The sequence below is a fragment of the Rattus rattus genome, chromosome 11 (assembly GCF_011064425.1).
Source record: "Rattus rattus isolate New Zealand chromosome 11, Rrattus_CSIRO_v1, whole genome shotgun sequence".
Taxonomy (NCBI): domain Eukaryota; kingdom Metazoa; phylum Chordata; class Mammalia; order Rodentia; family Muridae; genus Rattus; species Rattus rattus.
In genome coordinates, this window is record NC_046164.1 from 26,170,182 (window position 1) to 26,195,410 (window position 25,229).

The 25,229-nt window shown below is 35.9% G+C and overlaps 1 protein-coding gene across 1 annotated transcript in view; it reads right to left on the bottom strand.

The window, feature by feature from the left end:
* Positions 1-212: 212 nt before the first annotated feature.
* Positions 213-25,229, bottom strand: part of Kctd8 (potassium channel tetramerization domain containing 8) — a 236,070-nt gene continuing 211,053 nt past the window's right edge. The window contains exon 2 of the mRNA XM_032916054.1: positions 213-1,578. Coding sequence (XP_032771945.1) covers positions 1,118-1,578 — 461 coding nt within the window. The 3' untranslated portion in view covers positions 213-1,117. The remainder of the gene's footprint in view (positions 1,579-25,229) is intronic.

The window sequence follows — 25,229 nt, forward strand, 5'->3', positions numbered from 1 at the left end:
AAAATAAAATTTCAGTATAATATCAAATGAGCTCTTTCTTCTTTTGTGGACTGAGGATTTATAAAGCAAGACACAACGATCTGGCTCTCTTCTTCAGTTTGAATTATGTTCAATCTTTCCAACATTTGAATTTGTCAACCATTCTATAATATGGTGTTTTAAATGAACCTCAAAGATGATAAAAATATTTTTTAAAGAAAAGTCAGAAGAAATTAAGGAATTCTAACACATTTTCCATTTTTAATAAACACATAAAGCTCTTTGCCATTTCCTTCAATTATTTTGATTAACATGATAATGGAATCTTTTAAATCATCATTATACCAGTTTCACAGCCTGATGTAAAAAGACTCATTTCACAGAAATATTCATGATTAGTTTTGATAGATGAATGTTGATGCTATAACATAACAGAATAAAGCATATTTACACCATCTTAACATACGAAAACACCTTACATCTACACAAAAGAACCACAGATCTGGAACAAAAAAGTTCAATCCTAGACAGTTTACAATTACAGGCTTTGCCTGAAACTATTATATATATTTACGTATATATATTTGCTTTATTTTTTAATATTTTTTCTTTCAAAGCCACAAACAGCTTCTTCCCTATTTCTTGAGATTTATTTGTAACATTGTGTTCATGCAAAAAATAATACTTGTTTTATTGCATTAACATTTAAACAGTTGTATATTTGGGTCCTAAAACCATCGTTTAAATTTTTATTTCATGTCATTTCATCTACATTCTTGTCTCAATCGGTGTGATATGATGACTTGTTGTTTTGTGAGTTACAGAATGACAAACATGTCCAGTCAACCACAGCTCGAAAATCAAGATTCTAAGTTTCTTGATCATGCACATTATACGCTCATTATTACAAAATGGCTTGAATTAGATAGCTACACCATTTTGACACACACTTGTTGGTTTCATTTTTAAAATTATGTTTCTAAAAACAACAATAAAAGTAATGAAAAAAATACTGTCCCACATCCACTGTTCACAGAAAGGAAGAGCAGCAAGAATCACACCAGCCATCAGTTAGTTAGGCGGTGACATTGTAGTAAACATTGAATGCCATCGAAACACGCCCAGAACATCATCATTACTACAACCCATACTTTTGGAGCAGTTCAGATTGCCACTGGCGTTTGCGCTCTGGAAAACAATCTGGAATGTGGATTTTTTTAAAATCTTGAATACATTTTTTCATTTCTTCTTCCACACTTAGCTTCTCGCAGACCTTCTTTTTGGAGAGATTTGTTTCTCGGGACTTGCTGATGAGTGACTGAAAGAGTTCACTGTTTCTGCGCTTGTCTGGTGGCGGCATCCACTGAACAGGGGCTTTCCGGGAGGGTCTATCCAAGGTTAAGGTGTTAGGCTGCTGAGCTACAGCCTGCTGAGTGTTGACCAGGTTGTCCTGTGGAGTGCTGGCCTCTGAGTGGCTGTCACAGCTGGATGTGGAGAGCTCATTGCAGGAAGTCCCACTTTCACTTCCTTTGTCTGTGACTTTGTCACATTTCCTGTCTTCATGTTCTTGTTTGGGTGACACTATTTTCTGAGGTGGTCCTGAAAGAGACAAGGAAAAGGTAGAAAATAATTGAATTGGAAGTTCCAGCTAGAGCAATTGGCCAAAGGGAGATCAAGGCAATACAAATCGTAAAGGAAGAAGTCAAAGTGTTACTGTTTCCAGATAATAAGATAGTATACATAAGCAACCCACAGAATTCTGCCGGACTCCTACAGCTGATAACCAACTTTAGCTAAATGGTTGAATATAAAATTAACTCAAACAAATCAATAGCCTTCCTTTCCACAAATGAAAAACAGGCTGAAAAAGAAATTAGGGAAACAACACTCTTTACAGTAGTCACAAATAGTATAAAATATCTTGGTGTAACTCTTAACAATCCAGTGAAAGATCTGTATGACAAGAACTTCAAATCCCTGAAGAAATCAAAGAAGATCTCAGAAATGGAAAGATCTCCCAAGCTCAAGGTCTGGTAGATTAACATAGTAAAAAAGGGCCATTTTACCAAAAGCAATCTGCAGATTCAGTGCAGTTCCAAACAAAATTCCAACACAATTCTTCATAGACTTGGAAAGAGCAATTCTCAACTTCATATGAAAAAACAAAAAACCCAGGATAGCCAAAAAAAAGTCTCAACAACAAAAGAACTTCTGGGTAATCACTGTCCCTGATCTTAAGCTGTACTACAAAGCAATAATGATAAAAATTCACACAGTATTGGTACAGAAACAGGTTTATCAATGGAATAGAATTGAAGTCCCAGGAGTAAACCCACACACCTATGGATACTTAATCTCTGAAAAAGGAGTGAAAAACATACGGTGGAAAAAAATAACATCTTCCACAAATAGTGCTGGTCTAGCTGGCAGTCTGTATGTAGAAAAATGAAATTATATCCATATTTATCACCCTGCACAAAGTTCAAGTCCAAGTGGATCAAGGACATCAACATAAAACTAGATACACTGAATCTAATAGAAACAAAAGTGGGGAAGAGCCTTGAACTCATTCACAAGGAGGGAAATTTCCTGAATAGAACTCCAATGGCTCAGGCTCTAAGATCAACAATTAATAAATGGGACCTCATGAAATGGGACCTGTGTTTTCTATTGTAATTTAAGAATGTCTATTTGAAGGAAAAGTGTTCCTCTAGCCTGAATCTTCGAGGTTGGAGAGCAGCCTTGTGTTAGTACATGCAAACACGCAGAAAGCCAATTTACTACTTACACCAGAAACCTTTTAGAGTTCTATTTAGTGACCTTTCAATACAAGATCATGAATCTTATCATGCAGAAAGGAAGGTCTTTGTTCATTTATTTTCTTACTCCTAACGTTGGGAGTGAAAAACAGAAGATACTACATACAAATTCTTCCAGTCTTGGATCTGTGCCTCTAGAAGAAGCTTTTTTTTTTTTTTGTGACAACCAGGATCCTGAACACAGCCCTTTGTGTACTTACTTTTCCACTACAAAACAGGAAATGGCACTGCTCACTTAAGTAAGGCAGTGGGCTCAGCCCCAGGTATGAATATGTCATTCCTGTTCCTGCTGTCTGACTAGTAGAAACTGATTTAAACAGAATCCTCAAATTCCTCATCATTTTCCCTGCCTGCTTTGTTGGAGAAATTTGAAACTGCGATGCAATATATAGGTTTAAAATTATGATGACTACATATAGCTAAAATATAATACTCCTTCAAAATAGGTGGTTTTGCTATTTGAGGTAAACTACATAACAGAACAATTTCAAAAAGTGTCAGTTTTTCAAAAAGTATATAATATCATTCAATAAATGTTAAAGAACAATAGCAATCCTACAGTTGAATTAAGAGAAATAAAATATGTATTCTCTTGGAAATAATCTGTTAAAATATTTACAATAATTATCATGAAAATTATAATTTTAACTGCATCCTAAATATGCTTTTACCCACAGAAAAGTGTAGCTCTCACTCACATCGAGGAAACTTTATCTTGCAACAGATGGAGGACATTATAGAAAGACACTGCCCAAAATGCAGAGAAATGTATGTATGTAGCCCCAAATAATACACAAACAATGCAACCCCTTAAATTTTTTATCATGAAATTATCTAAATTAAAAAATGAAAATGAAGGAAACTTTTATCATGAATTAAATTAATTCCTAGGAGAAAAGAACAATTTCAATTTATGTGTACTTTATAGTATATCAAGTACAACTTTCTACAAGCTCAATGAAGGTTAGTCCTAGAAGAACATTATCAACTAATATTCATTTTATTGTACATATTTTTATTCTTCAAACCTAGGCAAGAGAACACTAAGGTTGCATAATCTGTTCAGTGTGGTTTTACACTCCAGTTCAGCAATGTCCAAACTTTTTCATCTCTGACTACATTTAATTCAGCAATGAATGTCCAAACTTTGTCTTTTATGACTATATTTTAAATTTGGGAGACCGAATTTCTTCTGTTTGAATTCCAACAAGTTTTTGCAAGGGATATACATACATACATATATATATATATATATATATATATATATATATATATATATGTGAAGTATTTTGATTGATTCTGGTATGCTCAAATACTAATTGCTATTGATAAGAATATGTAACCCTGTGCTGTTGAAGATGGAAATGGAACACTATTATTCATTTCAAATTGACCCAGAGACTAAGGAATCCAAATAATTTCATTGTAATTCTGGCTCTGCTCATATTTACTATGCATAAATAAATAGGGCCTTAGTTTCAATGTCTTTGATTCTGAATTTTTTGTTTTATTTATTGAAATAAAATTAAAATGGTAATACCTGTTCACATGGCCACAGTAAAATTTAAATGTGTGGATAATATATATGTAAGGTATTTGTAACCTTTAAATTTCTATTTCTGATAAACTATTATTAATCCAGAGTCTAGATTAATTTACCATTGCGATTCTAATTAAACTCTTATGTTCAAGAATGAGTTATTTAAGAAAATGAAAGTCCCCTCATCAGTTTTCCAAAAGTGTTAACTCAAGGCAACTGTAAAACTAGGTATGTGGCTTAGTACAGTGTGTTTCTTAGAAAGAGAGAGTGAATACCTGTGTTTGAGCAATGATACCACAAACATAGGAGTAACAAAAAAGAAACTGCTAGGGTAACCAATGGATTGGGAAAAGATCTTTTCATATCCTAAATCCGATAAAGGGCTACTATCTAATATATACAAAGAACTCAGGAAGTTAGACTCCCAAGAATTAAATAACCCTATTAAAAATGGGATACAGGGCTAAACAAAGAATTCGCAACTAAGGAATATCAAATGGCTGAGAACCACCTAAAGAAATGTTCAACATCCACAGTCATCAGGGAAATGCAAATCAAAACACTAATCAGCATGACTAAGATCAAAAACACAAGTGACAGCGGATGCTGACAAGGATGTGGAGAAACAGGAAAACTACTCTATTGTTGGTGGGATTGCAAACTGGTACAACCACTCTGGAAATCAGTCTGGCGGTTCCTCAGAAAATTAGACATACTGCTACCTGAGGACCCAGCTGTACCACTCCTGGGCATACCCAAAAGATGCCCCAACATATAACAAAGACACGTGCCCCACTATGTTCATAGCAGTCCTCTTTATAATAGCCAGAAGCCGGAAAGAACCCAAATGCCCTTCAATAGAGGAATGGATTCAGAAAATGTGATACATTTACAATGGAGTACTACTCAGCTATAAAAAACAATGACTTCATGAAATTTATAGGCAGATAGATGGAACTAGAAAATATCCTAAGTGAGGTAACCCAATCACACACACACACACACACACACACACACACACAAAACCACCACACACACACACACATGGTATACACTCACTGATAAGTAGATATTAGCCTAAAAGCTTGTACAACCCAAGATACAATCCATAGACCACATGAAGTTCAAGAAGAAGGATGACCAAAGTGCAGATGCTTCAGTCCTTCTTAGAAGCGGGAACAAAAATATGGAAGACAAAATGTGGAGGAAAGAATGAAGAAAAGGCTATCCAGAGACTGCCCTTCTTTGGGTTCTATCTCATATACAGCTATCAAACCCAGACAATATTGTGGATTCTAATAAGTGCATGCTGACAGGAGCATGATATAGCTGTCTCCTGAGAGGTTCTGCCAGAGCCTGACAAATACAGAGGTGGATACTCACAGCCAACCATTGGACTGAGAATGAGGTCCCCAATGGAGGAATTAGAGAAAGGACTGAATGAGCTGAAGGGTTTTTCAATCCCACAAGAAGAACGACAATATTAACTAACCAGACCTGCCCCCAACCCCTAACAGCTCCCAGGGAGTAAACCACTATCCAAAGAGTACATAGGAATGGACCCATGGCTGTAGGGGAATGTCAGGGTTGGGAGGCAGGAGGGAGGGGGGAAAGCATCCTCATAGAAGTAGGCGAGGAGGATAGGCTGCCAGATTTATAGAGGGAAAACGGAATTACATTTGAAATGTAAAAGAAAAAATAGTGCATCAAACAAAATAGAATAGACGATATCACAATAGCCCCAAATTTGTTGAACAGCAAAATAAAGCTTTGGATGAATTCTATTGGGATATTTTTATATTGCAATAAAAAGGAAGAAAATGGTAACTTTCTCGGCCATTTGGAAGAGAGTATGGTATAGAAATTAAATGTCAGTTCTTGTATCTGTCAAGATGCTTGTAAGCTCTGTAATGCAATGTGGATATTCTCAGTCATCAGACCACACTAGAGCCCTTTTTAATAGAGTTGTTTATAAATGAAGTCTATATACAACTTCACAACTTACAAATTGTATTTTAATCTCTTTCTATGCTGAGTGATGATTCAAAGTACTGGGTATGTAAAATTTCTCTGCAGCAGATATAATTCCCAGAAGGAAAATAACCTTTTAGAGGTGCTAAATTCAATTGTGTGTGAATGGTTATGTGGTGCTTGGATAGAAAGAGCAACGCATCATAAGGATTTTAAGTATTAAGCAGTTGCACAAATGACAGGAGAAACGAAGGCTTGTGATTCTACAAAACTCCATTGTATATCCATATGTATATGGAACAATTACTTAGAGGAACCTCAAAAATGCACCAGATCCCTGGCAATGGTCCTAGTATCAGTTGTCAGAACTTCTATGGTAAATGAATGCATATGTAACTGAAGCTTAAATACTGCACGCACAGATGTGAAAAACTATGATGTTTTTGAATTGAATGAAGAAACAGAATACATTTTATCATAGATTACTGAAATTCCAATTACGAATTGAAGTTTCACATAGGAGAAGCATTCATCTTCAAGTAAAGGTTATTTAAATCCAGAAAAAGTAATTTGTATTAAGGAAAATGAAGGCCTTTCTGTATATTTCTTCTATTTTTTATTGGAATTACCACATTTATGGCTGAAGAAGAATTAAGAAAAAACACTAATAATGTTTGATAAAGCCTCAGCAGTTGTAGTTACCTAAAGTTATATATAACATATGCAATATTTAATTTATATAATTTTCAGTAAAGCTATGACATTCAAGCTGACAATTTCCCCCACAAGAGCATTAGACAACCTATAAAACTCCCAGTCATGAACAACACTTCTTCAAGTGATTGGTCAGGGTAGTCCATGTGACTGGCAAAACAATGGGGATGCCTCTTAGGGGTTAAGGATAAGTCTCTATTGTTGAAGATGTCGTATACTTACGATACAGAGCTCGGATCCTTTTATATAGATCTGACTTTGGAAAAAAAATCCTTCCTGTGGTCTTGAATTCATAATACCAGAAAAGACTATGCAAACTGCCAAATATGAGAAGCAATCAATTGGTCTCTCCACCCATGATGCCTATGAATCACAACGGTGATCAGAATGTCAGAATAACCTTAACAGTGCAGTAATGGCACACATGCCTTGGTGGTAACCAATAGCTGTCTTATTGGAATAAGGATCTGCTCAACAGAGCATAGCTTTTATTAGAAACATTCAGTTACAAAGGGATGGTGGAGTTATGGATCTTAAAACAAATACTACTATGGTCACTTTACTAGACTGCCATAATTATTAATTATATTTTAAAAATGTATCCTACAACCACAGTTAAGTGTAATCCTTACGCCTCGTCAATGAAACTTTCTTTTAATGAAAATCGAAATCATTAAAGGAAACGACAACTGGATAAAATTCAGAGATCAATGGATTACAGGGAACCCAGCCTCTGTGACTACACAAATCCTGAACCTAATGTAGGGAGCATCTTAGAAGAGGGTCAGAGAGATTTAAGAGCCACAGAATCAGGAAATCTACACCGAGGCTGTGTATCCTAAAAGGGCTGACAGAAGCAATAGATATACAAACACGGAAAGGGGAAAATCTGAGTTACATCCCAAAACAAAGAAATGCAGAAAAGTAGTGACTGCTGATAGAGGGAGAATTTGGTTATTATAGGAATCATCCCATGTTTATTCAATACAATACAGTCAGCCCTAAAACCATATATACGCACACACAACGAAAAACAGGCTCAGTAAGTTTGTGTGTGTGTGTGTGTGTGTGTGTGTGTGTGTGCCTGTGTGTGCCTGTGTGTCTGTCTGTCTGTGGCCATTGAGATGAGAAGACAGAGGCAAATAGAGGATTGGAGAGAGGGCATATGAGACAGGTTAGAAGGAGGAAAAGCAGAGAAGGGATTGGTGTAATTGTATTTCAATTAAATTATATTGAATAACAAAAAAGACAAACAGAACAAATAAAGATCTAGGAAGGAAGAAAGGAAGGAATAAAGGATAAAAAGAAGGGAAAAGAACATCATAATTAAAGCAGAAATTGGTAGTTTCTGTATTTTCCTATGGTCATGCTCCTTACTAGCTTAGTCTTCTAATTATCTCAGTAGTTGTTTTTTATTATGTTTTATTTATTTATACTGTGTCTTCTAGTGCAAAATACAGATTCCATAGAGACAGAAACTGTGCCTTTACCATGTTACTTCACAAAAGTCTTGCAATGATCCTCCTGCCTCGGAGTCTGTCTGTGTAAACTGACACCACCATTCGTCTGGCAGCTTGCATTCACCACTTGGTGTGTTACTAAGGATTCTCCTAACACACTGTGAAGTAGTATGCTAATCATGTTTCCATGTTTGAGGCAAAATACCCAGATAACTATGAGGATGAAACATTTAGTTTTGCTCGAAAATTCAACTGCTTCCCTCAAGGATCAGAGGGCTCCCTTGCTTTGCTCCCAGAGAAAGGCAGAAAATCATGGCAGAGGGGAGATGACTGAGTGCTCACTTCATGGCAGGGGAGGCACTAATTCATGACTTCCAGGACACAGAAGACAGACAGATAGGTACTCCAACATCTTCCAAGACAGGATCCCAGTGATTTAACATTTCCCAATAAAGTTGACCAACTCTCCAACCATTTTAATCCAGCCAGTAGCCTCCGTCTAGGGACCTATCTTTTAACGTATGGACATTTGGAAACTTTTCACTCTCTAGAGTACACCATGTTAACAGAATTCCCCCACCATCCCTCCACAAAAATCTATGATCTCACGATCACAAACTGTGTGTGTGCCTCCTGTCTCCCTTAAAAAAATTATCATTTTATAAAAACATGAACTATTACTTGTATTTCTCTTTTTCACTCAGGTAGTTCAGAAAATTTATTTGTATGATCTCTAAAACTATTACAAAACAGCATAAACAGATTAAATATAACATTATGGTGAGAAAATGTATTTGTTTAGTGAAGAATGCATTAAAGGAAGTCTCTAACAGTGATCTTTTCTACTATTTTTTATTAAAAATAGATGTTTTTATAAAATAGATTCCTATTATAGTATCCTCCCCTCCAACTCCCACAATCTTATTGCTTTTTCTTAAAGATTCAAAGCCCACTAAACATGGTGGCATACACTGGTCTGGTCTGCATAAAAAAGCCAAGACAGCCAGGGCTATATAAAAATGTTTGTTTCAAAAAACAAGCAATACGAAAAATAAAGGCTCGAAGCCTATTTCAAATACTGCTTTCAGACTTAAACCTTTTTACGGTTGGATGAATTTTTTTCTCTTATTGACCCACATGTAGTCGGTTTGAGTTCATATCAAAGTACTAGTTTTATTTTGTTTTAAATAATTCTCCAGTGTTCATAGATTTTCCTGTTTCAGATTTGAGTCTATGCTTTGTCTCAACAAACACACACCACATACACACTGTATACATATACAGACCAAATACCAAACACATCCACTACCATCATAAACTACACACACACACACACACACACACACACACACACACACACACACACACACACACACAAATCATACTACTGCAGTTACTATGGAGCAGAAATACTTTTCTTGTAATTTCTGAAGCACCGTCCAAGTAATAGTTACAAATTATTTTAAAAACACATATGGGATGATTTATTTTAAAGACATTTTTCTTATTTTGATTCATGTATATAAAATTAAAAATATGTACAAAATATAATTAGGCTCAAGTGATATGAGAGGAATGAGGAAATCCCCAAGGAATTGAGTGAAATCAACCTCTGGTGGTGTCCCATAAAGAAATCACAATTTGTAGCTAGTGAATACATCATTTAGGGGAGAAAGTCCTGCTTTCCTCTTTAGACTATTTAAGAGAAATAAATATTTAAAAAACATACATAATTATGAAATGGTTTGCTCTGCTATGCATGTGAACATTCTGTCAGTTCCATAGTTGCTGCTGTGTACGTCTAGGAAAAAAAATGTGTTGAGTCTGTCTATCCACCTAGAGGCCTTGTCATCTGGAAAATTGGCAGAGAGACCTCACCAGGGCCCAATATTTAAGAATGATCTTCACACTGCACCCATAGAAGCTAAGATTCTATGCTTTACTACCATTTTGGTGCTTAAAACAAACCAACAGACAAGAGAAAGGGAGTTGTTCAGGCTCCTTTGGGATCTTTCAATTAAGACTACAAAATGCTTCAGTTTCCTCTGTTTGAATCATTGTTTCCTCTGTTTCCTCTGTTGTTCGTTATATATGTTGGTGTATTTTTCATGTGTCACATTAGCCACCTCCTTCCAATGACCTCCCTTTAACTGACACATAGCACAAGGCTAGAATGATTTATCTGTTTATGAAATTTGTGAACAAAAGCATATGCTTGCTTGTTCCACATCTATAAAACTCGCATCGTAACACCTACAAGATCCTTGGCAGGGATTAATGAGATGTTGTCTTGACAACATCTCTGATTGCTTGGGGGCTGCGGTGGAGGGAGAAGAGGCTCTATAAATAAGGGTGGAAGTTGTTCTTATGGTGTATTATGTATGACAAATTTATATGAACATAAAATAGTGGTGTTATAAATTATGCCTGTCTCTTACACAAAGTCAAACAACTGCTTCAAGTCTGACGAAAAGTATATTCTTATTAAGAAATTTTCATACACATGTATCACTTACTTTAGCTCATATTCACCTTTTCTGCCACCCACCCCAGAGTATCCCTCAACTTTGTGATACAAGGCTCTCTCTCTCTCTCTCTCTCTCTCTCTCTCTCTCTCTCTCTCTCTCTCTCTCTCTCTCTCTCTTTCTCGGAGGGGGCAGGGGGCAGAGGGGCAATCCTGAGCATCATTCCTTGGGAATTGTTTATCTTGTGTCCAGGGACACTGTCTCTCAATAGTCAGGCTTATTCACAGGACTAGAATGGATGACCAGGGAGCCCCTCAGTCTCTTGTTTATTCCTGTAATATTACACACGTGCGCTGCCACATCTGGCTTTGAAATGGCATGGTGGGGTCTTGCTCCAGTCCTCATGGCATTGCAGAACAAGAACTATGAGCTCTGAGTTCTTCCCAGCTTTGAAATAAGACCCCTGAGGAAAACAGATGCAGAGAAGGCCAGATGGCAAAGCCAACCTGCCATTACAACACGTGCGGAGCAGGGCAGGAGGATTGCTCGTTTCGAGCCTAGCAGTACACAGCAAGTACAAGGTCTGTTAGAGTTCCAGAGGCAGACACGGATGGAAAGACAATAACAACGTAATCAAACTTGTGAAGAAGGAAAGAAGCCAACAACAGACCAAAACTTAGATTCATGGGGCAGAAATGATTGCCAGGAGAAAGCCAGCGTTCCGGGGATTTTTATCTGCCAGATCTCTGCAGATCTGGAGTGCTCATTTGGCAACAGATGCTTTCAAGTGTTTCCAGTAATGTGCAGTGAGTTACAACTTCTTGTAGTTGCTTTGCCATTTTATGTGAGTGCTGCCTCCTTTCCCTTTGAGATTTACAAATGTCTCTTATGGAAGTAATTGGGTCCATAATCACGAGGCTGATGGGAAACAGAAGCACGCATGTGCACAGCAGAGTTGAATTTTACTTTGCAGTGCAACTAAAAAAAAATGTTTGTCTTTGAAACTAGCAAAACTGTGCTCACAGTAGAAGTGTTGATACCTACTAGCTAGATATTTAGAAAGTCAATTTGCTACCCTGTTATAATGAAAAAATGTGGTATCAGTCTGCTAGGGTGGTATTCTGCCAGGATTTCAGTGGAGAAGACATTTACATTGGCTCAATGTAGCTGTAACAGGAAGGGATGTGATGAGAGACAGAGATGAGACATTGGAGAGAGAGACACAGATAATGAGTGTCTATAAAAATAATTTTAATTTAGTGGTGATAATAATGGCATTTCCTTGTTTGTCTTGCAGTCCTGAGGATAGATACTAGGACTTTACATGTACCAGAAAAGTTCTCTACCACTGAGCCAGGTGTTTGACTTTTCTGATATTGTACAGTAACTGATGATAGAAGAGAGAGGGGAGGAAAATGACAGTTAGAAGATATGGTGTGTTGTCAAGGCATATTTTATAAAATTTCCTTGGGAATTGCATATCAAAATAACCCTGAGAATCTACCTCATACCAGTTAGAATGGCTAAGATCAAAAACTCCGGTGACAACAGGTGCTGGTAAGAATGTGGAGAAGGAGCAACACTCCTCCACTGTTGGTGTGATTGCAAGCTGGTACAACCACGCTGGAAATCAGTCTGGTGGTTCCTCAGAAAACTGGACATAGTACTACCTGAGGAACCAGCTATTCCACTCCTTTGCATATACCCAAAGGATGCTCCAACATATAACAAGGACACATGCTCCACTATGCTCAAAGCAGCCTTATTTATAATAGTCAGAAGCTGGAAAGAACCCAGATGTCCTTCAACAGAGGAATGGATACAGAAAATGTGGAATATTTACACAATGGAATACTACTCAGCTATTAAAAACAAAGACTTCATGAAATTTATAGGCAAATGGATGAAACTAGAAAATTCATCCTGAAAAAAAAACACACATGGTATACACTCACTGAAAAGTGGTTATTAGCCCAAAAGCTCAAATTACACAAGATACAATCCACAGACCACATGAAACTCAAGAAGAAGGACGACCGAAGTGAGGATGCTTCAGTCCTTCTTAGAAGGGGGAGCAAAAATATTCATAGGAGGATATATGGAGACAAAGTTTGGAGGAGAGACTGAAGAAATGGCCATTCAGCGCCTTCCCCATCTGGGGATCCAGTCCATATACATACAGCTAATAAACCCAGACAATATCGTTGAATCCAAAAAGTACATGCTGACATGAGCCTGTTATAGCTGTCTCCTGAAAAGCTCTGCCAGAGCATGACAAATACAGAGGCAAATGCTAGCAGCTAACCATTGAACTGAGAACAGGGTCCCCACTGAAGGAATTAGAGAAAGGATTGAAGGAGCTGAAAGGGTTTGCAACCCCATAAGAACAACAATGCCAACCAACCAGAGCTCCCAGGGACTAAACCACCTTCCAAAGAGTACACATGGACAGACTCATGGCTCCAGCTGCATATGTAGCAGAGGATGGCTACAGGAGGAGAAGCCCTTGGTCTTGCAAAAGCTAGAAAGTCCAGTGTAGGGGGATGTCAGGACGGGGAGGCGGGGAAAGGTGGGTGATTGGGTGGGGGAAAGGGAATAATATTTGAAATATAAATAAATAAAAATAGGGAACAAAAAAAGGAAATATGAAAAAATGTCCTTTGGAAATCTGGTACCATGTAAATATATATATATATATATATATATACATATATATATACATATATATATGTGTGTGTGTGTATGTGTGTGTATGTATATGTATATGTATATATGTATATATATGTATGTATACACACATATACAGACACACAAATTAAAAACAAAAAATAGTTTCCTTAGACAAGAGAGATCCCTTTTTAGTGTCACTTCATGTGACAAAAATCTTTGCAAATATAATCAAAAATTTTGCAGTGGTGGAAATATACTGAATTATTTTGTTTGAACCCTTAAATCAATGAGATATTTCTTTCCAGTAGGAAGGAAGAGAGATATTATTGCACAAAGAAGAAGGGCAGGTCAGAATGTGAGCTTAAAGGCTAACACAGGAATAACTCCATCACAAATAGAAAGCATAGTTGTCACCATAGGCTGGGAGAAAGAAACCAGCACTCCCCCAATGTGTATTCAAGGAGCAGAGACTTTCTGATATGTCTCTTTAATCTCTGTAAAAGTGACTGAAGACCTCAGTCTGCCAATGATTCTAGACAATGCATTTATGTTTCTCTGAAGTTCCCACATTTACAGCCGTTTTAGAAACTAAAGTTCAGTTGAGTGCCTGTCTCTTACCAGATGCTGAATAATATCATCCTATTTATGTAAGCATGGTTAAATTATTAATGCCAGGATACATTGGATTTGATTATAGGACCTCAATTTCTCTGTTATTATACACTTCCTTGCAAGATCTATGATGGTTTCATTCTCTTTCTGTGTAAGTACCTCCCATAATGATACGGTCAATATGTATATTACTGTAAACTGTTAACTTTGGGGGATATCCTTGTAGGTAGAAAAGACTTCCAAGTACTTCTCATGGGTACTATCTTAATCTTTCAGGGAAATATGTGTTGACTGTTCCCGTCTTTATATTAATGGCCTTTGATATTTTTAAATGATTACGATACCTATTCTGTGCCTTCCAATTCATATACATAAATTACCATATGGATGAGGTTGAATAGTCTCCTCCTCGCATCAATTATCCAATAATAAGTTTTCTTTCTCTATCTGCAAACAAACTCAGCTGACCACCGTCTCCAATACACATAAATAGCACACAGTCTAACACAGGAGAAATGACTTAATAACACTTCTTCTACAGCTCACACCACATCCCTACTACCTCTCCATTCATTGTTTTTCTGCCCTATGTTTTTATTTTCTTGCATTCTCCTATACTTTTAAAATATGTTAAAAATATCGATACTATTGTTTTTCTCTTGTTTCTATTTATTTTTAAAATTATATGAATATAGGTGTCGACGCAAAGCTTAGGCAAGTACGTGCTCAGGCAGGACAGAAGCAGGAATCATATCTCCTGGAGCTGGAGTTAAAGGTGGTGATGGGCTGCCCGACCTGGAAGCTGGGGATCAAACCCAGGTCCTCTGCACAGCAGAACATGATTTAAAGCAGTGATCAGCTCCTGACCCTTATATTCTTTCCATCCCAACCAGTTCTTCTATGTACACCTTGCTTTTTAAAAACAAATTATCATAATCAAGTATACAATCATGTACTTAGGAAATGAATTATTTTAAATCCTTGTATGAGGTTTTCATTGACACATGAAGCTATCTGACTGCATACTTTAAAAATATTTCTTTCATTGCAGTTCAATTTTTTCCCACAGCAACAATCCCCATCAACGCACTGCGTTATTGTAAGGACTTCTACTCCTACAGTTTCATTCGTTTCTAATCTCAATTTTCTGTTATCCAAACACCAAGATCCCAGCTCCACAGCAGTGAAATGGATTATAAAGAATGTACCCGTTCTCTGATACTTTCATTTCCTTTTGGTAAAAAAAAAATCCCATTTCTTAGCCTCAGAGACAGTATACTCTGTAACCCAGTCTCCATTTAAAATCAAAAGATTGATTTTTAGTACTTTCATCCAATATTCAATACAAATTGGGAGAATTAGTATTAACTTAAATGTCATCAATGATCCACCATGTAATACAAGGCTGATCCATGTTTTAAGCTATACTAATGTGCATGAAGTAAGCTCTTCACTGTGTGTGTGTGTGTGTGTGTGTGTGTGTGTGTGTGTGTGTGGTGTGTGTGTGTGTGTGTGTGTGTGTGTGTGGGTGGGGGGGGGGGGGTAAGAATATGCTTAGTGCTCTGTGTACTTATTTATTTAAGAGAGTCAAATGCCAGGCTACAGTAGAAGTAGATTTATTGTCTCCACTGAGCCATTTCCAATACCTTACTTAGCTCCATGATCTACTGCATGGGTACAGGTGAGGAAGCATGTAATTATGGCTGTTGAAGACTGGGAAGTTTACGAGATCTGTTAAACTGCTCAAGAGGAGAAGGAAAGAGAAGTACCTTACAACTTTGCACAAAGAGCATTCAGATATGAAAGCGTCTGAATAAATCCCTGAGACATTCTGAAGAAAATCTGAACAGGAACGTCTATAATGATAGAAAGTTATGGTGACTAGATCACTAATTCTTTAGGGGAAATTCATCTGTTTGATGAGTAACTATGGGCCACATAAATATAAATATAGGTGGCAATACTTGTCAGTGTCTGTGAGGTGCTCAATATTTAAGCAGAGTCTCTGTCAGGGTTCTGACATACAGATGGCAATTTCTGTAAGAGCTCCCACAACTTAATTTAATAATGAGTGGATTCTGCCCCTGTCAAGCTGCCTTCAACTTCTCCTGTCACTTCATAATGCACTTTAGTTCAAAATTAATATTTTAAAAGCAGCAGCAGCATCTCTCTTCTTTTAACATTGAAGCCAAAAAAAGAGGAACATAGTGAAATGCTATTCATGAAACTATTTCAAGATGAAGATAGAGTTTTAAACCTTCCTTGTAAATATACCCAATTGCTACATCAAAAATTTACATTGGAGATTTGAGATCCTGAAGGAAACCCATATCTAATTACTAGAGGTACAAGGGTCGGTCACACATTAATAACAGAACTATTTTTTTTTAATATGAAGCATTAGTAACAGAATTCTCTCTTGGTGTAATTCACATTGTAAATGTTTCCATGAAACTTCACAGAAAAAGGATTCATAAGAACCAGCCACTTTTACTGTATTCATTGATGTTTTTCAATGAAATGAGTCTGTAATATGCTCTTATCTTTCATGTTACAAAAATTTCTTGAAAGAATAATGTGCTTTTTAATAAAAATTATAAATATATTTTTATTATAGAAGAAACATATCTACACTGAGAGCCATAATTAGCTATTTAAAATGACTCATATTACTAGTTAATTATAATTAAAATTTACAATATAATTATCTTAGTGTAGTTGTAACTATATTGACATTACAGAGTTATAAAGAAAATTTTATTAAAGCATTAATTAAGGAATCATACTCCTTCCTTTGGGTGGTCACCATTTGAGTTTGTTTATAATGTGCAAACAAATATACAATATCAAAGACAAAAGTCATACAGAAGACAGAGAAGAGTATGATTTTATAGCTCAGAGACAAAAGAAAAATTGTTTTTATGCTGTTGTTATTGATTTTGCTATGCTCATTTAGTCCTTTTGATTACCATAAAAGTGACATAGAAATACTAGAAAAATATAATTATAATCTCTAGTATGGTATGCCCAAGTAACTCAACAGTTAATAGTACAAATATTATCTTATATTATAGTTTTAGCTAATTCAAGTTTTATTTAAAATATTACATTGTCATACAACATTTTCAAGAATTCAAAGTTATATACAGGAATAAGTCATAGATCCATGTTATCTGTATCGGTGCTATGCACTTTTAGATCATAACCGGGGAATGTAGTATTATGCTTATAGTTTTATAGGATTAGTGAACTGACTTTGCTGTTTCATGATCTGGTCTAGAAAGATAAGAGAATGGATGGAATTGGACAAGATAACAATCTTCTGTAGTCACTTATCCACGACAAAAAATAAATAAAGGGGATAGAAAGATGAGAGGGAAAACACAGCAATTATTAACTTGACAAGATGTGAAAGTAGCACAGACGCACACCTCTGGGTGTATCTTTGACAGTGCTCTCAGAAAGGTTTACCAATGAGCAAGGACACACCCTGAAGGTGATGACACCATGCCACCATTTAAGGTTCTGGACTAAACTAAAAAGACTGTCACCAGAACACCATTTCTCCATCTCAGCTTCTCAACAAGAGGACAAATGTGATCAGGTCCTGCCACCATCTTTTCTTGCCAAGATCGACATCGACTATACCCTCAAACCATGAGCCAAAACATACTCCTCTTCTTCTTCTTCTTCTTCTTCTTCTTCTTCTTCTTCTTCTTCTTCTTCTTCTTCTTCTTCTTCTTCTTCTTCTCCTCCTCCTCCTCCTCCTCCTCCTCCTCCTCCTCCTCCTCCTACTACTACTACTACTACTACTACTACTACTACTACTCCTCTTCCTCCTCCTCCTCTTCCTCCTCCTCCTCCTCCTCCTTCTTCTTCTTCTTTTCTCCTTCTTCTTCTTCTTCTCCTTCTCCTTCTGCTTCTTATTATATTCCTGTCATGTATTATGACATGACATGTATTATGTATTCTTGTAAAGCAAGAAAAATAAGGAGTACAAAATCCAAACAATGTAAGCCATGGAGCAGTGCTAGATCATGTACATATTTGTGCTTGAATATAAATCATCTTATATGAGCAGAGAAGTTTGGAGATGTAATAAGCAGTGCAATGCTGTGCCGTAGCAATGTCATTTTCTAGGTGAGGTGATGACATATTAGTATAAGAAAGAAATGAAAAATAATAGAACTGTTCAGAGTCGAGAGGGAATTGGCCATAGCAGTCACTATGTTTAGGTTTCCAACAATCTTAAACAATGGACTGGATGAAAAATAGCACATTGAGAAAGTGATTTTGAATGAAAATTAAGTTTATAGAAAAATAAAACAAAATATGGTTCTAGTCTTTCAAATCTTTTGGCCCCGGGGGGATTACATGTTCAGATGGGAATTCTGGTGCCCCTCGGGTGCATAAACTTGTGTCTGTTTTAGAAAACAACTTGGATCTGAAGTTTCAAAATAAAGAGACAAAGAATATAAATGGAAATGTTGAAAAATGAGTTTTTAAGTTATGCTATTAATGACGATTAGCATTCTCACGCTATAATCCTGATGATTGTAACAGGAAATAAAGGCTGAGAAGAAAGAACAAATCATTTTGACAGATCTTGCATGCTAGTTCCAATCTAAATAGTAAACTAAATAAAATATGTTAGTATTAAAACATATATAATTTTCATAGTGTTAAGTATATAATCATATGACATTAACTTTGCATAAGCATGTAGGAAGGAAAGCTCACTGACAGCCCCAAGTATACAAATTGTTTGTCACAAGAACTTGCTAAAATAGGGAAATGACATTCTAACAGTGACATTCCAACAAATCAATAGCAGGTATCGTGTACTTAAACTTTTGGCTGAACCAATGACATAAAAAAAGAAATTCATAGTTCTCTTTTGTCCTACTCCTGCTTTGTTCAACAATAACTTAAAATCAGGAGGTTCATATCAACTGTATTTTGTGTAGTGTTTCATTGTTCTGGCAAGAAATAAAAGGCAAAGCAGAATAGTAACAATGTGATTGTTTTTCCATTTTTGTTAAATTGTTTACTTCTTATTTACATTTCAAATATTCTCTTCTTTCCTGGTTTCCTGTCCATCAGACCCCTAGCCCTTCCCCCTCTTCTTCCATATGGGTGTCCCCTCCCCATCCACCCCCCATTACCACCCCCTCAACAATGATTTTAGTGACTCTACATATCAGTGAATACATGGACAACTATAGAGTACAACCTTTTCTAACACAACATTCACACACACACACACACACACACACACACACACACACACCATGTTTGATATTGAAATATGGTTTGGATATTTACATGTGAAAGGTCACCCACAAATTATATTAAAAGCTTAGTCCTGCCTGGGAAGTGATTTGGTCCTGAGGACTCTACTTTTATTAGTAGATTGATTCATTGAATCATAACTCAATAACATTATTAATGTGTAGTAAAATCTTCTGGAGGAAGTACTGGTTGAAGAACACACTGGGGTACCTTGATAACAGTATTAATGTGTAGTAAAATCTGGAGGAAGTGACAGGTTGAAGAGCACACTGACGTGTTCTTAGAGGCCATGGTTAGTGCTAGCACATTTACTCTGCTTTTTCCTTAAGGAACAGAACTAACTCACGCCAGCACATTCTCCACAGTGTTGTTCTGCTTCACCTAACCCTGCAAACAATGCAGCCACAGCACCAGGGAAGAAAACCAATGAGGCCAGGAGAACTGTCTTCTTAACTAAGTTATGCATCACGGTGAGAGAACAGTGACTGGCACAGATCACCAAGGTGAACAGTAAAATTCATGCTAAATTAAAATGTTCATCACTTACAGCAATATCAGATGCGAAATAGTAAAATGCGTCACAGACAGACACAGAATCCACTATAAATTGAGAGACTGTCTTAGGCAGTGTTCTATTGTTGCAAAGAAACACTGACCATGGACAATCATTAAAAAAAAGAATTTAATCAGCATCTGCTTATAGGTTCAGAGGCTTAGTCTACTGTCATCATGGTGGAGGAAATCATAAGAAAGAGAATTGTAGTCTTAAATATATTAAATATATTATTTAACTTACAGTGAAAAGGGATTGGAACATAAGAGCTAAGTCTTCAACTCATTATACTGTAATAGAGTAAAATAAAGCAAAAAATAGATTTTAAACAGCAAAAAAAAAGAACACAATAGGCAAACAGTAACACAAAAGGTAAGTAGAGAACTCAACAGGTTATATGTATATATGTATATATACATGTACACTTTCATACATATGTAGATATGTAACAAATAGTAAAAACGTCTATTAACAAGGGGGCATGAGAGGGGCCCAAAGGAGAGTAGCTGGGAGGGATAAGAGGAAGGTAGGGAAGAGAAATGTGATATAATTATATTTAAATTAAAAACATTAAAATGAGTATTAAAAACTAGTATAGAAAACTAGAAAATTTTGGTATATGTTATAAAAAGAAGGTAAACCCCTTAGGTTGAGACAGCGACTTACCTCAGAAAAAAGGACTAGAAATAATTAAAGATATAGAGGATTTAAATGATGAAAATGAATCATTAATAATATAACATCAATATACTTGAAATTATTTTCCTCCTAAACATATAAAATATCAAATTTGACTCATTACGAATTATAAAGTATTAAGCATTCAACTCACTGAGTCTAATAAAAATGAAAAAATGAGAAATAATTTTAGGGCGCAAACTCTGTGAGGATGCTGTGGACAAACTTCAGAGAAGGGATCCTTTAAAGAAGTGATAAGATCTCTGAGGCAAAAATTCAACCAAACAATAGGAAATAAAAGGTTTCAGAATTACTTCTGAAAGCAGGAATAACTGTGAAGCTATCAAAATTAATTGTATACAAAAAAGAGTCCTTTGCTCCATGTACTTTCTAAACCTAAAAGTAAAATAATCTTAAATAAACAATGTATCAAAAGAAAAATATTTATATATAAAATGAAAGTATCATCATTAATTATGTGCCACCTTTTCAAAATGAACACAATTATAACACCCAATATACATAATAAAGTTGATAGGATTTAGTTTTTATAATCTGATTTAAAATTTTAAAAAAGATAAACTAGGAATTGAATGAGAAAATATTTTTAACTTTGAAGGAAAATAAGAAAGGAAAATTTTAATCCTTTTCACTTTTATGATTTTTTATTTTTCTTTTATATACATTGGTATTCTGTCTGCATGCATCACTCTATGTCCTAGAAGGAGAGTTACAGTTAGGTTTGAACTTTTATGTGGGTGCTGAGAATCAGCAAGAAAAAACAGTAAGTGCTCTTGAATGCTAAGTCACCGCTCCAGCCCATGAGTACTTTTTTTCTTTTTATCTCATCTGTATTTACTTTTTAAAGCAGAATGTGATTGGACACTCTTATTTCCATTCACAAGCCCTGCTGAGTTACAAGACCTAAGGCAACTTAGGGTTTTGTTCTCTGTACTTTGGAAAATAAGCCACTTGGGGGAATTCCTCTCTCAAGTTGTTTTAACTTGTGTTTACTTCTAAAACTAGGACATGCAGAATTAACTACAGGGAATGAAAAAAATTTAAGATGAAACTTAAGCCATCTTAATTTGGACTACTAAGGATTCAGCTCAACAGCTAAATACTTCAAACCCGAAAAACATCAACAGTAGGTTATATCATGTCTTACAACAAACATTCTACCAACCTCTTGTATCACAGCATCACGTGTAGAAACGTTATCTTCTCCATACTTTTCATGCCACTTAGATGTTTTAAGTATTAACAAAAATAAACAAAGATCATGGAAAATATATTATGAGAAGAAATGAACGTAAGCATCAAACACATAATTCTGGTGAAGCTTAGCAACAAGAAGTGCCAACGCGGAAGGAGATGATGACACATCACGCATGGAAGAAGTAGACTAAGCCTCACCAAGAGTATTTTTCACTGATGTCAGAAATAAACTACAACACGTAACTTTAGGATCGTTCTTTAATCACATTGAAGGATCTAGTCCAAAAAACCAAAAGTAAAGACAATGAATATAAAGCACATTTGGGAAAATGAGTATAATGCATTTCCCAGATGACTAACGATGTTGAACATTTCTTAAGGTGCATCTTGGCCATTAAATATTCCTCAGATGAAAATTCTTTGTTTAGCTCTGTACCCCATTTTAAAAAGGGGTGTTTGATTCTCTGGAGTCTAACTTCTTGAGTTTTTTGTATATATTGGATATTAGCCCTCTATCAGATGTAGGGCTAGTAAACTTCTTTTTCCAATCTATTGGTTGCCTTTTTGTCCTATTGACAGTGTCCTTTGCCTTACAGGAGCTTTGTAATTTTATGAGGTCCCGTTTTTTAATTCTTGGTCTTAGAGCATAAGCCATGGCTGTTCTGTTAAAGAAATCTGCCTCTGTGCCTATGTGTTCGAGGTTCATTCCCACTTCCTCTTTTATTAGTTTCAGTGCATTTAGTTGTATGTGGAAGTCCTTGATCCACTTGACTTGAACTTTGTACAAGGAGATAAGAATGGATTGATTTGCATTCTTCTACAAGCTGACTACCAGTTGAACCAACACCATTTGTTGAAAATGCTGTCTTATTTCCACTGGATGGTTTTAGCTCCATTGTCAAAGATCAAGTGACCATAAGTGTGTTGATTCATTTCTGGGTCTTCAATTCTATTCCACTGGTCTATCTGCCTGTCTCTGTACCAATACCATTCAGTTCTTATCACTATCGCTCTGTAATACAGCTTGTGATTAGAGATGGTGACTTGTCAAAAGTTCTTTTATTGTTGAGAATAGTTTTTGATATCCTGAGATTTTTATTATTCCAAATGAATTTGCAAATTGCACTTTCTAACTCTATGAAGAGTTGAGCTGGAATTTTGATGGGGATTGCATTGAATCTGTAGAATGCTTTCAACAGGATCGCCATTTTTACTATATTAATCCTGCCAATACATGAGCATGGGAGGTCTTTCCATCTTCTGGGATCTTCAATTTCTTTCTTAAGAGACATGAAATTTTTGTCAGATAGATCTTTTACTTGCTTGGATAGAATCACACCAAGGTATTTTAAATTAGTTGTGACTATTGTGATGGGTGTTGTTTCCATAATTTCTTTCTCAACCTGTTTATCCTTTGAGTAGAGGAAGGCTACTGATTTGTTTGAGTTAATTTTATACCAAGATACTTTGCTGAACTTGTTTATCAGTTTAGGAATTTACTGGTGGAAATGTTGGGGTCACTTAAATATACTACTATATCATCTGCAAATAGTGATATTTTGATCTCTTCCCTTCCAGTTTATATGCTTTTGGCCTCTTTTTGTTGTCTGATTGCTCTGGCTAGGACTTGAAGTACTATATTGAATAGGTAGGGAGAGAGTGGGCAGCCTTTTCTAGTACCTGATTTTAGTGGGATTGCTTCAAGTTTCACTCCATTTAGTTTGATGTTGGCTACTGTTTTGCTGTATATTGCTTTTACTATGCTTAGGTATGGGCCTTGAATTCTTGTTATTTCAAAGACTTTTAACATGAAGGGGTGTTGCATTTTGTCAAATGCTTTCTCAGCAACTAATGAAATGATCATGTGGGTTTTTTAAATTTGTTTATATAGTGGATTACTTTGATGAATTATGTATATTGAACCATCCCTGCATCCCTGGCATGAAATCTACTTGATCATGATAGATGATTCAATTTTGTGGAAGAGTTTGAAGAGTACTAGAATTAGGTCTTCTTGAAGGTCTGATAGAATTCTGCACTAAACCCATCTATATGATCTTGGGCTGTTTTTGGTTGAGTGATGTTAATGAATACTTCTATTTCTTTAGGGGTTATGGGACTCTTTAGATGTTTTATCTGATTCTGATTTAATTTTTTTATCTAGTATCTGTCTGGAAAATTTTCCATTTCCTCCAGGTTTTCCAGTTTTGCTGAGTATTGGCTTTTGTAGTTGGACATACTAATTTTTTTAATTTCCTCAGTGTCTGTTGTTATGTCTCCCTTTCCATTTCTTAGAGAGATTCTGTCTCTGTGCCCGCTGGTTAGTCTGGCTAAAGTTTTATCTATCTTGTTGATTTTCTCAAAGGACCATTTCCAAGTTTTGTCTATATTTTTATATAGGTCTTTTTGTTTCTACTTGGTTGATTTCAGCTCTGAGTTTGATTATTTCCTGCCATCTACTCATCTTGGGTGTATTTGTCTCTAGAACTTTCAGCTGTGCTGTCAAGGTGCTCTCCCCAGTTTCTGTCTGGAGGAACTCAGAGCTAAGAGTTTTCCTCTTAGCACTGCTTTCATTGTGTCCCATAAGTTTGGGTTTGTTGCTCCTTCATTTTTCATTAAATTCTAAAAAGTCTTTTATTTTTTTTCTTTATTTCTTCCTTGACCAAGGTATGATTGAGTAGAGCATTGCTCAGCTTCCATGTATACGTGAGCTTTCTGTTGTTTTCAGCCTTACTTAGTCCATGGTGATAGAATACATGGGGTTATTTTGATCTCCTAGTATGTGTTGAGGCCTGCCCTGTTTTCTGACCAATTATATGGTCAAATTTGGACACGGCATCATTTGGTGCTGAGAAGAAGGTATATTCTTTTGTTTTAGGATGAAATGTTCTATAGATGTATATTAAATACATTTGATTCATAACTTTTGTTTGTGACACAGTGTCTCTGTATAGTTTCCTTTTCCATTATCTGTCCATTGATGAGAGTGAGATATTGAAAAATCTGACTATTATTGTGTGAGGTGCTATGAGTGCTTTAAGCTTATTAAAGTTTCTTTTATGAATGTGGGTGTCCTTGCTTTTGGAACATAGATACTCAGAATTGAAAGTTCATCCTGATAGATTTTTCCTTTGATGAGTATATTTGTGACTGAGGTTAAGTTTCCTATATGCAGCAGAATGCTGGGTCCTGTTTACATATCCAATCTGTTATTCTATTTCTTGTATTGGGGAATTGAATCCATTGATGCTAAGAGAT